The sequence below is a fragment of the Vidua chalybeata genome (assembly GCF_026979565.1).
Source record: "Vidua chalybeata isolate OUT-0048 chromosome W unlocalized genomic scaffold, bVidCha1 merged haplotype SUPER_W_unloc_2, whole genome shotgun sequence".
In the NCBI taxonomy this organism is placed as follows: domain Eukaryota; kingdom Metazoa; phylum Chordata; class Aves; order Passeriformes; family Viduidae; genus Vidua; species Vidua chalybeata.
In genome coordinates, this window is record NW_026530331.1 from 580,249 (window position 1) to 596,981 (window position 16,733).

The following is a 16,733-nucleotide window of genomic DNA, read 5'->3' on the forward strand; positions in this document are numbered from 1 at the left end:
CTTTGTTTAATATTCTCAAAGGTGACCCTGAGTTAACCTGTCCAAGGAAATTATTCCAGAGGTGAAAACCGCACTTGAAACAGTAGAGCGGGCCATAAAAACCAGACAAGTTTATCGAATATGTCCAGAAGTTTGTATTACAGTGTTTGTTGTCATTGTTGATTTACATCCTACAGGAATCAGTGGGCAATGGGACACTCAGTGGTCTGACTCACTACACATTTTAGAATAGATCTTTTTCCTCCATCAACCTAAAAAGACATCACCTACTATTTTTTAATTAATTACACAACTAATTATTAAATGCTGTCAAAGGTGTTTGCAGCTGAATGCTAAAGATCCCTCAAAAATTATTATACCAGTACAAGAGGAATATTTTGCATGGTGCTTTGCAAATAGCACAGTGCTACAAAGTGCTTTACAAAACTTGACAAAGCAAATTACCTATCACCCAGTCACAAACTCTTGCAATTAAGTGAGACCACTGCATTGTCTCTGAAACCATTAAACCATCACATACCCCTGAAAGGTCTCACAGTTTTTACTGATGAGTCTGAGAAAACAGGAAAAGCCATCGTGACCTGGAAAGATAACAATGAATGGCAAACACTAGAGGGTCGCGATAGTAGATCACCTCAGCTACTTGAATTACGTGCTGTAGCCATGGCTTTTCAACGTTTTCCTCATGTTCCTTTAAATATTGTAACTGATTCTGCTTATGTTGCAGGCATCACACAACAATTGGACCAAGCAGTGTTAAAAGAAATTGATAATGCTGCACTATTTGAATTGCTAAAAACTTTGTGGCATACAATCCAAGTCAGAACATGTCCCTATTATATATTGCATATTTGGAGTCATACAAACTTGCCAGGCTTTATTGCTGAAGGTAATGCTCAGGCTGATTGGCTAGCAAGGCCTGCCTGGACAGTGCCACAGCCAGATATGCTACCACAAGCAAGAGCATCACATGCCTTTTTCCATCAAGGTGTTCGAGCCCTACAACGACAATTCCTGTTAACAAATACAGAGGCACGCAATATTGTTAATACTTGTGCTGTCAAGGCCACACTGCGCCACTGCAGATGAGAGTTAACCCCCGTAGTCTGCAAGCCTTACAAGTTTAGCAAGCAGATGTCACACATGTCTCGGAATTTGGTTGCCTAAAATACATGCATGTTTCAGTAGACACTTTTTCATCTGCCATATGAACCTCAGTCCACACTGAAGAAAGAAGTCATGATGCCATCGCACATTAGCGATTAGCCTTTGCTGCCCTAGGCATCCTTCACACTATAAAAACTGACAATGGCCCTACATACGTCTCACAGAACAGTCGACAATTTCTACAATTCTGAGGTGTGTCGCACCACACAGGTATTCCTCATTCTCCTACAAGACAAGACATTGTTGAGCGTGTCCACGGCACTTTAAAGCATACCTTTGAAAAACAAAAAGAAGGAATGTGTGGTGAAACCCTGCAGAGTAGGGTGGCCAAAGCTTTGTATACGCTGAATCATCTCACAATATTGCCAAACTCCCAAAACCCTGTTATTTTAAATAATTTTTTATCATTACAGTCCTCTAGTGATGTCCAGTCGCCCATACCTAAGGTACTGGTAAGGGACCTCATGACCAATAAATGGGAAGGTCCTTGGGACCTTGTCAGTTGGGGGTGCAGGTATACCTGTCTTTCCACAGATTCATTCAACGGGTACCTGCTTGGTGCATGCATCCTGCTCTACGCTCTGCTCCGGATCACAACCAGCAATGCCTCTCTGATGGCCCCACAGCAGACACCATAGAACAGTAACCAGAACAAGCTTTTGCACCTGCTGTATGGAAATATGGAACCTTTGGAATGACAATTTACCTATGACTTCACTTAAACCTCAAGAGTCACACAATTAAAAGACATTACTAGCAGAAAGACATGTAATTTTTAATTATACACCTGGACATGACCTGTAAGACCAAACTGAAACAAGAAAGCAAAGTGTTTCCTCTGATAGTTTTTTAAATTGACTTGTTTATAACAAATAATAAATGAAACTTCCTTAAGTTTGAGCGATTCAGTTATAGATGTAAATAGCCTGCAGCATGCCACCGGGTGAAATTGTGCTGTTACTGATCTTTTTTCATTAAGCCCTGGACATGGTTGGAAAAAATTTGATGACGTGTGTTGTGGGAGAGATTTTAGATCAATGGCTGGAAAGGTTAGGCTTGTGAAGTTAGCTGAAGAGCCTCATTCAAATTGGGCTCATCACCTTTATGTTATCATAATTGTTTTACTCATTGTGCCGTGTTTGTCATCCTGTCTGCGAAGGGCCCCGCAGAGGATGACAAGTACTGCCTTTGTAGTTGAAAAACAAAAAGGGGGAACTGTGATGGCTAACAGCTGGCCTGAAAGCCTCACAGGCACGAGTAACCCTGACCTTAACTCAATCAGCCTATACCTGTGTAAGAAAGGAAACATCTTTGGGAGAAAGAACACTGAGAGGCAGAGGGACTTGGCTGCAGAGAACGGATGCCAGCCAATCCCTGACAAGCATGTACGCAGGCAGCTATTGGTCAGTGAACTGGGTGGCACCAAGATTCTAGCCAATCGGGGTCAACCATATAAAAGCAAGTGGTGAACAACAAAGTTTTGCTATTGCCACACGAACCTCAGAGCATTGTGTCGTTTCTGTCTCAACTGCGACATTTTCTCTCCACACATGGTTGACTGAGGGTGCCATCTTGGGGAGAAGGGTTTGTCTGCCATTTTCCCTTTGTCTTTCAAGCCACGGGGTCATCAGTGGAAGGCGCCATTTTGAGGGAGGGGTTTCTTCACCATTTTGTTTCTCTTTCATCCCAGGGAGTCCGTGAGATTTAGCAATTTTGTATCTAGTAATTATTTACTGTTATTTTTTGCCTGTTGCTGTTTCATGTTTTAGTAAACTGTTATTTTTTCATTTATATCTACTCGTATTCATTTCTCCTTATTGGTGGAAAGGGAATGGTTAAAAATAAATGGGAGGTAACTCATTTTGGAGTGTTTGTCCCCTTAAATTGTCTTAAACCAAGACAGGTCTTTAAAAAAAAGTAGAAATGTCCATGCAAACTGATGTTACAGCTATCAGACCAAAGTGTTTGCCTTTTATACATACCTCTTCTCTTCAACTGTATACCAGGCTGAACAAGAGGACATTAACTTCTTTTAGGAAGGATGTAACTGGTATATTTTGAGCTGGGATGGGGGTATTAAACAGCATTGATCTTGAAACCCTGGCTAAAAAATTAGGTACAACTATTAGTGATTTGAGTACTCTAGAGCAATCTTTAGAGTCCTCCTTATCTGCTTTAGGAAACACTAAGTGGTTCGCTTCAACTTTCTTTTCTGAGACAGAAAAATATCGAAATGCTGATCATGAATTACTGGCTGATGCTCCAGGAATTGCTCAGTGTAATGTGTCTAGCACTAAGCTGTATCCAAGCTCACTTATGGCTACAAACTACCAGCGCTGCAATAATTAGAGAATAAGGAAATTGATTTTTTACTTATTGAAATTTGAAAGGCAATTTGGGACAATGTAACTAAATTTCAGAGGGAATTTTAATCCTGGTGGTGTTCAATCAGATGTTCCTATGACCCAGTCACTAATAAGGCCACAGCTTTTTTATGGACAATAAGAAATGCTTCAGTGTATACCTAGCCTAATTCCAGACAGGACAAAGTTTTTGCAGTAGCAGGGAGGGGGCGTGGCTAGTACTCAGAGGTTATTCCATACCACCTCTGGTCATTGCTAGGGGAGGGGAGAAAAAGACTTGCTTCAGAGGGGTTGAGAAAACATAGTGGGTGGAGCAGTCCAGTATTGTTTATTGTCAGGGGCTTTCCATGTAAATAGTTTCTTTTTCTTTTACCTTTTATTATTAATATTGTTGCTGTTACTGTTGGTTTTCTTATCTCATTGCTGTTTCAAGTAAATTGTTCTTATCTCAGCCTGTGATCTTTGTCTTTTGTGCCTCAAATTGGTGGGGGGGAAGCAGTACGTGGTTTTAACAGGAGTATTACATTTGAAAATACCATTCCTAAACCACAACAATACTATATGTCAAATCATTACACTGGGACTAAATCACAACAAAACCATACTCTATCCGTTGCAACACTGAACATAGGCTTTCAAAAACAATCCCACACACATGGCAAACAACTGAGGTAATGCTTGTATGGTGAGAGTATGACAGTGACTTAGATGTTAAAGTAACACTGAAAAAGCCCAAGATACCTGTTTAGAAGCAGAACAAAGCATTTGTCACTTTGAAATGTACTCCGACAATGATCCTGAATCTTTCCAGGTATACATAGGACAAGGATGTGAATGTTTAAGAACCCCTTGTGCTAACAGTAAATAACACAAAGTTACAGTTTTCTAACCACTCCAATCTATTAATTTGTAACTTTATTAACATAGCAGGATGTGATGTCAACTATTTCCTACAAGAAACTGTGTTCTAGAACATATACATCAACTTTGTGTTATATGACACTTTGTCTCCAACACCTAATGGAATGGACATTACCCTGGTCAAAAAGCTGTTGGAACATCCTGATCTACACAAACTAGTAAAACAACTGAAAAGTTGGAAAACACTAATCACTGTCCCAAATGATGCAGAAAAAATGCATCATGTCCTAGAGCGAATAAAAAGGGATGGAGAACATAACTAGTGGGACAACTCCTTTGGATGCTGTTGGGAGGAAACAGGTAAAAGCAGAAGAATGGTGAGCAGGATGGAAGATTTGCTCAAGGGACCTTGCAGCTGGGAATGCCAAGGCCTGGAGAATAACAGTGCAGGAAACTCCATGCATTATGCCTACTGCTGTTTATCTTCTGTCTGTTATGAGAAGTAGAATCTGTGTAGAGATACCATAGGTGTTTGGAGAGATTTGGAGACCCTCTCACAGACATGCTTGAGCTCCCAGTCTTAGGAGATGGAAGATCAAAGCTCAGAGATCATAAAAAGCACAGATGAGATCACAGCATAGTGGTAAACTACGTGTGTGTAGGCCCTTGATAAATGGGCGCAAACAGCAGCCCCACAACCTACTAGGAAGGACTGAGTCTGACGGTGCTGTGTTCCTACTTGTGTATTTCTGCCCAGGTGTTGCTTCAGGTTCCTCCACTTAGTGAGATAATAAAATTAATTTATTCCTTGCATTTCAGCTGTTGTTTTGTGGTTGTTCTGGCCACCTGCATGTGTCAACTCACACAGATGGTCTCCAACCGCAATGGGCATTCTGGACTTAATGTTACAACTTGTTATTGTAATATTGTTGTTAATCGGAATCTGGTTTTTATTAGCAATCATTGTATATATGTGTCCTGGTTTTGCATGAGAGACATTTAAGGAAGTAATGCAAAGCTTCCAACCACTAGAAAACTAGACACGCCTCTGTGAAAAACACATGTTAAAAGACGAAAGAAACCTGGGAACTTCCTCTTTCCCTTCCGACTGGGAGCAAAGTAATACGACTGAGCGATCCCTACCATGGGGCCAGGCCAGATGGCCCTGCCGAAGGGCTGGACCCCCTTCCCCTGGGCCGCCTGCTGGCTCCTCCATCGGCTGCTGGGCAGGGAGAGGGGGGTGCCACGGGGCCAGATGGAGCTGGCCGTGCTAACATCTAGCTGCTTGCTACACCCCCCGCCCCAGCCCAGGGCCCAGCCAAACCCACCTGGTCCCAGGAGCAGCCCCCAGGTAGGCGCTGGGATTTTACCTTTTCCCCTGTAGAAGTTGCCCACAACCATCGGACAGGAGGAAGGAGAAACCACTACCCTCCCTCCCCTCCCAAGGGTACTGCTGCTGCTGACTTCTAGTCTGGCTGATTAAATCCAAGCCGCCCCCTCAGCTGCAACTCCTGCAGTATATAGCACCCAGCCTACCCGCTGGGAGTCAGGTTGACCATCTGCAAGCTCCAAGTGAGATGTTAACCCTTTCAGTGCTTCAATCCTCCCTTGAGTGAAAGGAACAAAATACAAGCATATAAAAGAACAACATGAAAACATCATGGTCAGTGAGGAAGAAATTAAGTCCCACATAGGAGGGATGAGGAGATGCCTTAATTTTAGAGCTAAAATCCTCTTGTAAGCTATGGAGAAAAGACTCTTTTCCCTATAACACATAAAACTATGAGGAGATGAAGGGTTCAAATTGATATCAAGCAAAAACCTCCATGCTAAAGTAAACAGATATTAAAGTAGCTGTGATCCCATGAAAAGTTTGAACAGAGAAAGAGAGAACAGTAGTCCTGTATCCCCAGGAGAAGATGATCTCTGTTCCCAGGGATGAAGATGATTTTAGAGATAGAAAATGAGAACTTTTGCCTTTAACCAACTCATCTTTAAAACAATACCCCATAAGTCAACATAACCCATAAACAAGCTGTGGAAAGGCTTGTGGAAAATGAGAGGTGCTTCACAATAGTAGATTTCCCCTGGGTGGCTGCTATTCGTGACCAAATTAAGAACCACGTGAGGACTGTTTTTCCTCTTGTGGAGAAGTCTCCATAACATTAACAAGAAGAACTTCTCTCACTAAGTAAACTGAAGAAAGACTATTTTAGAGGTAGTAAACTGACTAGAAATTTTAAGTTTTGTTTCTTTACATTGTCAGTGGAAAAGAAAAAGTTGTAGGGAAAAGAGAGGTTTGTTTTGATTCCTACTACTTTTTGTCCTTTTAGTTACAATTAATAAAATTTTCTTTATACCCTTTTAAAATTTTGAACCTACTTTGCCTTTCTCCTAATCCTATCTCACAACAGGAAGTAAGTACATTGGTAATTGATCAGCACCAAAATCTACCACACTCTTTAATGCGTTAACCAGAAAATCTTAAAATTAGGGAAATCTTAAATTGGCGAACCAAAATCACTACAATATGTGTGGTACCTAATCAAACAAATAAGGATACTAACCCTTCCAGAAGTATATAAATTGAAATAATAAGTGGTTTTTTTGCCAGAATTGATAGCGAACTCTGTATTATGTTCGCTTTAATATTTCTGGCTAAATTCTGATTTTGATAATAACTTTGTGTGTAAACATGTAATGTATAATTATAAAATAGCTAATACTATCAAACCACATGAGTTAAAATAGTAAACCTTAGGAGATTGATGTACCTCAACATACTTAAGTATAATGTACACATATGCAGTAGATGCTTTTATAGCATGAAGGCAAGAGATACCTGCATTACTATTTCATGAGACAATGATTGACTGAAGTCACATGGTAGAGTGTAGCAGGATGCTCTGCCTGGAATGGGGAAAACAACTCAAACAATGTCCTGTTTGCAAAGCTATCAGAGATAAGTGAAGAAGGGGAAGTCCTGCTGCTTTTGGTGTTGAACAATGCTGAAACCAGTGTGACTCATCAATCCCAATGTTTAACACCCTGATAGCGAGATGAAGATGTGGTAGACCTGGTAAAATACCCAGATAAAGGAACAAATTATACTACTGATAATTTATCAAAAGCTGCTGAGCTGACACAGCTGATCTGGAAACATATGACTGACAGTCAATCACTTTATACTATAAAAGCCCAGTCCCAAATTTTAATGTCAGGGTCTTTTAACATACCCCTTCTTGAAGGGTATCTGTGGAGATTCCTCCTTTAAATGGGGACACCTCTCAAGGTTACTCCTTGAGGCCGAGCAAAAGAGATTTGCTCACGATCATTGGTATGGCTGAGTAACATCAATCTCTACTTAACTGTTTTTCCTAGCTTTAATATTGCTTGAAAATAGTGCACTATACTATACTAGTAGCTATAGCTCCTATACTGTGCAGTAAATAATTCTGATTAAGATATTTTTGTCTAATCATTATCATAATAAGTCATATATATTTATATAAATACATCTGGTTTGTCAGCCTTAATCCTGCAGGACAAAATTGTATAAAGGCTCAATTACACCTATATAATCCTTTAGATGTAAACTGTTAACCAAGTCTGGGGCTAAGATTGGATCCAACTGCGCCTAGGCTCCTCTCTCTGAGGAGTTTTAGAAAGCAAGGCAGTCCTTTCTGCACCTTGTGACTCAACCAGAGGGCTTCTCTAATAAACTTTATCTGAAACTGTCCCACTTTGCCGCAAAACAGCCACTCTGCCCCAAGCCTGTAGCACTGCGTGGAGTTGCAGGACCTGGCACTTGGAGTGAATGAACTCAACAGACTTACAGGGTCCATAGTCCATAGACTAAGGGAGTATATGTGTGTGTATATCTATCAAAAGACAGGTGATGGGGAACTGGGAACTGTGTGACCTGGCATGATGTAAATGGTATGGAATTAGAGGAGGAAAATGTTCTGGTTTCTGCTAGGAGAGTTCATTTTCTTCTCAGTAGCTGGTACAGTGCTGTGTTTTGGATTCAGTATGAGAATAATGCTGATAATACACTGATGTTTTGGTTGTTGCTGAGCAGTGCTTACCCTGAGACAAGGGCTTTTCAGTGTCTCATGCTCGGCCAGTGAGGAGCTGCACAAAAGAAACCAGGAGGGAGCATAGCTGGGACAGTTGATCTGAACTGGTCACGGGGATATTCCACACCATAGAACATCATGTCCAGTATATCAACTGGGGGGAGTTGGCTATGAGGGGCCAATTGCTGCTCAGGGATGTGCTGGGCATCACTCAGTGGCTGGTGAGCAACTGTATTGCACATCACTTGTTTCTCTTGGCTGCTGTAACTCTATGTCCTTCTTGTGACAATTATTAGTAAAATTATTTGTATATTTTTATTATTGAAATTATTATTTTCTTTCAATTATTAAATTGTTCTTATCTCAAGCTGATTCTCCTCCCCACTGGGGGGGAAAGATGGGGGAGTGAGCAGGCATCTGTGTGGTACTTAGTTACTTAGGGGAGAAACCATGACATTATTTTCTAACAGAAATCAGCTGATACAACCTGAATGCCTTTCTGAACTTGCATCCAATCCCTGTTTTTTTCTACTGTACTTAAATATACATTAATTTCACTTTTTTTTTCTACTTTTTGGAGTGGACAAGGAAAATTACAATTGTAATAATTGGGGGAAATCATATTCTCAAAGAGCAGACAGAAAACCAATATTACCTAGGAATAAGTAAAAATAACAAATATTCATGTTATGGAAGAGGTGTACTAAACCACAGGAATTAGGAAATTAAAAAAAAACAACATACAACAAAAACACTTGTAGCTGATGTTCTGATCACCATACTTTATCTACTGTTTTCTGACAGAAGCTATTTAAAAAACATAAACTCATTATGTTAATGTATGTAACATCTGGTGTAATGATTCCCTGAAGACGTGTGCATATGGGGGAGCAAAGAGGAAATATGCAAACAGAAGTGTTTTACTAATGCAAGTGGAGTGCTGAAATAGTTCTGAAGTCAGAACCTTTACCTTACTCCTGGTTTTCGGTATAAAAATTGGCAGCAAGCTGAATTTTAGCACATTCAAGTAAACTTATGTTCAGTCACATTTCAAGAGATACTAACTGAATTGCTAATTCAGTCTTAAGAAAATAGGAAGAAATAATATATTAGTATATTCACACTGAAGATTAATATCAGAATCAAAACATGATGTAGTTGTGACAATTATCAGAAGCAAACACTTTTAGGAGTTTAATAACTCTCAGTAGCACAGCTCTCACTTATATCAGTAACGTTTTCATTGTGCAGAATACAGTAATAAGAGTAAACTTACCTACAGTAGCTCTAATTAAGGGGGAGGAATCACCAATATTGTTCAAACATTCGCTTTTAATGAAGTCAGTTACTCCATTTGGAAAGTTGTGAAAATGTGCTTTTACATTATTCTTCAAGATGAGACCACTCAAGGAACGTGTCGGCTCATCTGCAACAGAAAATAATTGTGTTTATAACTTCCATCAGTTCTTAGGATAAAGCAGATATGCAGAACAATGCAACAACATCAAAGCTTACACTGATAAATATTAATCATTATTTCTTTATCCCTCCTTCCAAATACAACCATCAATTTACATAGCAAAGTTTTTTTAGTTTCAGAGTTCACTTGTGAGCAGATCCATGCTTAGTTCTTCAACCAAGGGCATAAATAACTTGGTATTATTTCTGAAGCATGCTGAAAGTGAGATGCAGATGTTCTACATAGAAAGGATTAGTTTATAGTATAACAAAATTTAAATTTAAAGTTTACAATGATCCAAATCAGCCGATAAAGCTAATTTTAATCAGCATTTTAGCCTTTGGTCAGTTGCGTACCCCCAGACTACCCACTGGTGGGTTGGTGTGAGAAGCAGAAAAGGCCTTGGCTCTGTGTAAGCCCTGATCAGCAGTAACAAAAACATCCCTGTGTTATCATCATTTCCAGCACAAATCCAAAACACAGTCCCATACCAGCCACTGTGAAAAAAATTAACTCTACCTCAGCCCAAACTAGAACTGAAGCCCTGATTTTGGCAAGAAATAAGGATGTTTAAAGTTCATTTGCACCAATAGTTACAGTTTACACAAAGATCTATTCTAGGCCTTCAAAACTATTAACATTCCTAAAGAAATAGAAGAAAAATAAGAGATATAACTTTCAAATAAAAAATATTTTAAAACTAAAAATTAGTGCATCATAACACAAGGACTCTTATCATACCCATGATGACTGACTGAGGGCCATTAAAAATACTTTTGAGTGCAATCATTGCTAGTTGAACAAAAACGGCACTTTTAAAAAGAGGGGCTACTGCTAAAATTAATTTTAATCAACTGATTATGAGTTCCAAAACCAGAATGCTGTATACGAGTATTAGAACAAGATTTAAAAGTATATTTCAGTCTTCCTGTCTTAGATTGGAAATGGGGGTATGTATTCTATTCCTATTTGTTAGAGATGGGGCAGTTATCTTCTGTTAATTGGGCAGTTTCATTATCTCTTCCACAACCAATCCTCCCTCTGGGGAGATATCTTCTGTTAATGGGCCATTGAGTGTCACTGCATGACTGATAAAATTACATCATCCCATTGTGAGAAGCTCCACCCAGAGGGAGGAACCAAGCATTCCTACCTGGATGTAATCAGAGATTTGGAACACCACAGGAGCTTTTTCCCACTGGATTCCCAGAGGAGCAGCTTTCTTCTCCACTGGATTTCCAGAGGAAGACCAGGCCCATCTACACCACCACTGGACCTACAGAGAAAAACTACACCCTTCTACAGGATCACTGCTTCAACAGAACCACATCTGTCACTTCAGGAGGACTACAGCCACCATTTAATTGGACTGCTACCAACACCCTGACCAACCGGGTGTCAGGTTGTATTCTGACTCTGTCAGGGGTTTGTTTTCTTGTTTGTACTATTGTCAGAACTTATCTCCATACGGGCTACTAATTGTTGGTGTCGGTGCTTGGCACTAATTGACGGTGGATGGGAACTGTCACTGTTAGTTTATTATCTTACTGTAAGACTTTCATATTTTCTCTCTGTGAGTTCTTACAAGCAGCTTCTTACAACACAGATTCTTTTTCTTCTGCATGGCTGGCTGACTTATACCTATCCTTATTATGACCGCCTAACTCTATCTGTTTCTAGTAATACATACTAACTTATTGTCCCTAACATGAATGCCTGACTCTTTCTGTCTCTAACAGACATACTAACCCTTATTGTCCCTAGCATGACTGTCTAACCCCTACTCTTCACAGCAGCACAGCTGACTGACTCTAACTCTCCAACTCCCTTCTTAACTAGTTGACTTACTCTTTTATAACACTCATATTTATTAGACCATCCTTATTAAACACAGCTGTGACCTATTAAAAGCAAGGCTGTTCCTACTTTTTAGTAATTAGTACAACTGCAACGCTTCAGGGGTGAGATTGCCTTCAACACTATCTCTATTTTCTTACAATCTATCCTCTTACATACTGTTGCATTTGTATTTTTAATTTTCCTAGTAAAGAACTGTTATTCCTATTCCCATATCTTTGCCTGAGAGCCCCTTAATTTCAAAATTATAATAATTCGGGAGGGGGTTTACATTTTCCATTTCAAGGAAGGCTCCTGCCTTCCTTAGCAGACACCTGTCTTTTCAAACCAAGACACTTCCTAAAGAAGCACTAATTTTCATTCTCTGTAACTGTAAATATTGATTTACAAACATTGCTCTTACATAGAATTCAGTAACTTCATAAACCAGGAATCCACCCAATGCATATATATTTAAAAGAATTCTATAACTTTGCCTATACTACATGTTTTAATTACCTACCTACCAACTTCTAAACAATATAAAAATAAAAGTTCTTGCGGGGCACTGCATTTCAAGGGCCAAAAACTTTACTAGGAGAACAGATTTACAATTTAAAATAAAAATACCAAAAACTAGATGAGCGGACATACCTCTGTCAACTACAGAATGTGGTTATGAGATGTGACAAGTATTATTATCATTATTATTATTATTACTTGGCAAGTCAAATAAAGTAATTTTATCATTTTGCTTAAAATTTTGAAGATGTCAATAACAAAGGTCAGGTGAAGAATATCCTAAAGGAGGACATTCTTACTTGAACTCTTGATCAGTCTCAGGTTTACCTGAAATGCTCTCTGAATTCAGGGTAAAATCTCTCCAATTATTATTACACTAATTTAATATGTCCAATTATTATTTCTTTGCATATCTATAATCCACTGATAGGTATGCACATATCCAAGAAATTCAGTCCTCCATAAGCAGTTATTCAGAATTAATGTTGTGTCTGACCAGGAAGGAAGCCAAAGGCGTTTTCCTTTCATTTACACACTATTTACAGTGCTTGCAAGCCACAATGAAAGCATTATTTTTAGCAGCCACAGTTAGACACAGAATCATTTAGGATGGAAAGGGCCTTTAAAATCATCAAGTCTACCCATTAACCCAGTACTGCCAAATCCACCACCAAACCATGTTTTCAAGTGCCACATCCACAGAGCTTTCAAATCCCTCCAAGGATGGTGACTCCATCACTGTCTTGGGAAGCCTATGTCAGGGCTTGACAACCCTTTCATAGCAGAAATTTCCCCTAATACCCAACCTAAACCTCCCCTGGTGCAACTTGAGGTTATTTCCTCTTGTCCAGTCACGTATTAACTGGGAGAAGAGGCCAACAACTGGCTACACCTTCCTTTCAGGTAGTTGTAGAGTGATAAGGTCTCTCCTGAGCTTCCTTTTCCCCAGGCTGAGCCCTCTGAGCTCCCTCAGCTGCTCCTCATCAGACTTCTGCTCCAGATCCTTCCCCAGCTCCATTGCCCTTCTCTGGACATGCTCCAGAACCTCAATGTCTTTCTTGTTGTGTGGGACTCAAAATTGAACACAGTACCTGAGGTGCAGCCTCACCAGTGCCAAGTAAAGGGGAACAATCACTGCCCTGGTCCTGCTGGCCACACTATTTCTGATACAAGCAAGGTTTCCATTGGCCTTCTTGGCCACCTGGGCACACTGGTGGCTCATGTTCAGCCACTGTCAACCAGCACCTCCAGGTCCTTTTCCACGGGGCCACTTTCCAGCCACTCTTCCCCAATCCTGTAGTGTTGCAGGGGGTTGTTGTGACCCAGTGGCAGAACCTGAAGTGCGGCCAGGATGAAAAATTATGACCAAAGCCCTCTCTTGCAACCCTATAAACAGCAGTCCAAAGTAAGACCGTTTGAGCTCTCCTGGCCCACAGCAGCTGCAACCAGCAACCTCCCTGAGTGAGACCTCTGAGACGCAGTGAACTCAAGTTTGCTATACTCAGAGGATTGCCAAACAACAATAAATCCTGGGCTGATACCCCCACTCCTCAAGGCCTGACCCTTTGCCCATTGAAAAGATGCAAAGGCATCTGGAGTTAGTGTTTCACTACCTTTGAGAGGAATTTTTCACAGATACTTTGTACAGACTCTTTATATCTGTGTGCATATGCTATAGCAAATGTGGGAGAAACACTGCTCTCTGAGATTCTTAAGTACTTTAGATTTGGAAATTAGGCCTGTAAGAAAGTTACTGTTGTGCTACAGTAAATCCTATATGAATCCTTTGTTAAATTGTTTACGTTATAAATTAAGTTAAATTCTGTTAAGGTGCTGTCAAGTTTAAGTTAGGATAAGTACTGATAAGTTTAAGAACTGTTAAGTTTAAGTGCTGTTGGGCCTTTAGGCCATATTAGTTTTTATCCTTACCCTTTCTATCCTTTTGTCTCTCCCCCACCCCTCCCTGATAATTTTGGATTTATTTCAGTTTGGATTGATTGACTGGATTTTTTTTGTTTGCTTTTCCTCCGTGTGCCTTAACCATCTAGTTAGTAGAGTGAACCTTGCCAATGAAGGTTGTTGTGCTTTTGCTTTTATTTTAAACCTGTTTTTACTGATACCTTTGCTGGTGATTCTTTAAGCAATATTAAAACACTCATTCAATTCATGACACAGTGGGAGCACTAAATTGGAGAGTACCATTCCTAAGCCATGACAGCCTTATTTGGTGCCCAATGTGCAGCACAAAGGGTCGAGATAACAACAGATCTGACCAGAGAAGGTTGGAAACAAATTTGATCTAACCATTTGTTGTATTAGGTGCGGAGCCACTGGTCACAATGTTGCTTGGTCTGTTCATGTGGGTGTGGTGCCGAATCCTGTGTATGTTCTCATATATGCTCCTTGTGGTGCTCTTTTTCAGAGCAGGGAGAGGGATCAAGATTGCTTTGTTGCTGTACTGTAGGATATCAGTTTATGACATGATAACATCAAGTGCAATGAGGATCAATTGGGATGTGTATTCAGTGTTGCTCTCCTGCCCTGGCCTTGGGTGCTACCTTTGGGAGTCCATTAATAATTGTACCCAGCCTCTGGGGGGAACAGGGGAGGATGATTTTCCCCAGCCTTTAACCCCCTTTTCTTCCTTCAGGCCTGTTACAACAATTTTTGGGAATTTTGAATTCCCTTTGGATGTTAAGGAAAGCATGTTCTTGTTGCTACATCTGCCAGGTCTCCTCAGTGCAGTCCACACTATGTTTAGAGTTAAGAAAGAGGTTTCTAGGGAGGTGTTAAAATATCTGCCCTGAGGGTGGATAGTCATTATGGATCATTACCAAGGAACTGCCTGAATTTTCCAACTGGAAGAGGCTACACTATGCCATAAACAGTTTGTACAAATGTCCATAAAAATAAGCCAACAGTAAGAAACTACATTATTTTTAGAATTAAGGCTTCGGAATGAAGATTCTACAGACATAATATTTGAACAACTCTAGGATGTGATTGTGTGGTTTCAGATAGGGTAGAGTTAATTTATTCTCAGTAGCTGTTACAGTGCTGTGTTTTGTATTTAGAATGAGAATGGTGTTGATAACACACTGATGTTTTCATTTTTTGCTAACTCATGCTTACCCTAAGTCAAGGAATTTTTTCTTGTCTCATGTTCTGCAAGTGAGGAGATTCACAAAAGAAACTGTGAGGGAGCACAGCTGAGACAGGTGACCCAAACTGACCAAAGGGATATTCCACACCATAGAATGTCATGCCCAGGATATAAACTGGTGGGAGTTACCCAGAAGGGTGGCTGATCTGGGTTCGGGAAGGGGGGTCTGGCATCAGTCAGCAGATGGTGAGCAATTGCATTGTGCATCACTTGTTTTTCCCTTTTTATTATCATTATTACTGTATTTTACTTTATTTTCAATTATTAAACTGTTCTTATCTCAACATAGAAGTTTTACTTTTGATTCTCCTCCCCATTCCACCAGGGTGTGGAGGAGAGATGGGGGTTGAGCAAGCAGCTGCAACAGTAATCTTCTAAATATTTAATAGATTGATTACTAGGGAGATCACAATTACAACTGGTTTTAGCAGCATGTTTTATAACATGTATAGTCATGATTCATCACCATGACATGCAGTTATACCACAGTTTCACTGTAGTCTGATAGAAGTATGATGCTCCCACATTTTTTTTAAGATTTCATTGGACTTTTAGAATAGAATCTCTTTCAAGACTGAAACTACAAGCACCATGTTATCAGATCTTTTTCCACAAAGATTCCCAAGAGGATAAAAAGTTCTTCTACATGACTATGGAGATCAACCCACCAGCAGACTGAGTACAAAAATCAGTTTCCTTTTTCTTTCAAGCAAAATAATTTTTTTAAAAAAGAAAAAAAAAATAGAATAAACCAGTCAATATCCCAAGAACTTACCTTCAGACTTCAACTTTGTAAGAACAAAAATCAGGTAGTTGTTGAAATCTGGATACTGATTGAGTTGTTCTAGTTTCTGAAGAGAAAAACTGTTAAGGAAATCTTCACACAGCATTTATAGCTTTCTGAATACTATGATTAAGTGAGCTATGTACTACTGCATCATTAAAAAATGCTATGACTATAAACTCACAACATACAGGCTATGAACACTTTAAAAACAATCTCTGTAATTTTCATACTGAAGCAGTATGAAGCTCTTTAGTTATGTTGAAATCTGAGAAAAGAATCCAGGAACAAACACAGAAATTCCCACCCTCCCCAAACCCCCTACATTCCTCTGTACAGTTTTAGATTTCAAAATTTGCACTTAAAAGTCAACAAAACCTAAGGAATCCACTGAGACACAATCACACAATACATGATTTTTTTACTCCACAATAAATAAAAGCATTTCAGCATTGAAATACAACTAAGATGATTTTTATAAGCTAGTCACTTTAATATT

At 39.7% G+C, this 16,733-nt stretch overlaps 1 protein-coding gene across 1 annotated transcript in view; it reads right to left on the bottom strand.

The window, feature by feature from the left end:
- The window catches only part of LOC128782878 (transportin-1-like), a 150,986-nt gene that overhangs the window by 108,915 nt on the left and 25,338 nt on the right, over positions 1-16,733 (bottom strand). Inside the window, exons 4-5 of the mRNA XM_053933382.1 lie at positions 16,226-16,301; positions 9,747-9,896 (exon numbers count right to left, since the gene is read on the bottom strand). Of these exons, the coding sequence (XP_053789357.1) occupies positions 9,747-9,896; positions 16,226-16,301 (226 nt within the window). The remainder of the gene's footprint in view (positions 1-9,746; positions 9,897-16,225; positions 16,302-16,733) is intronic.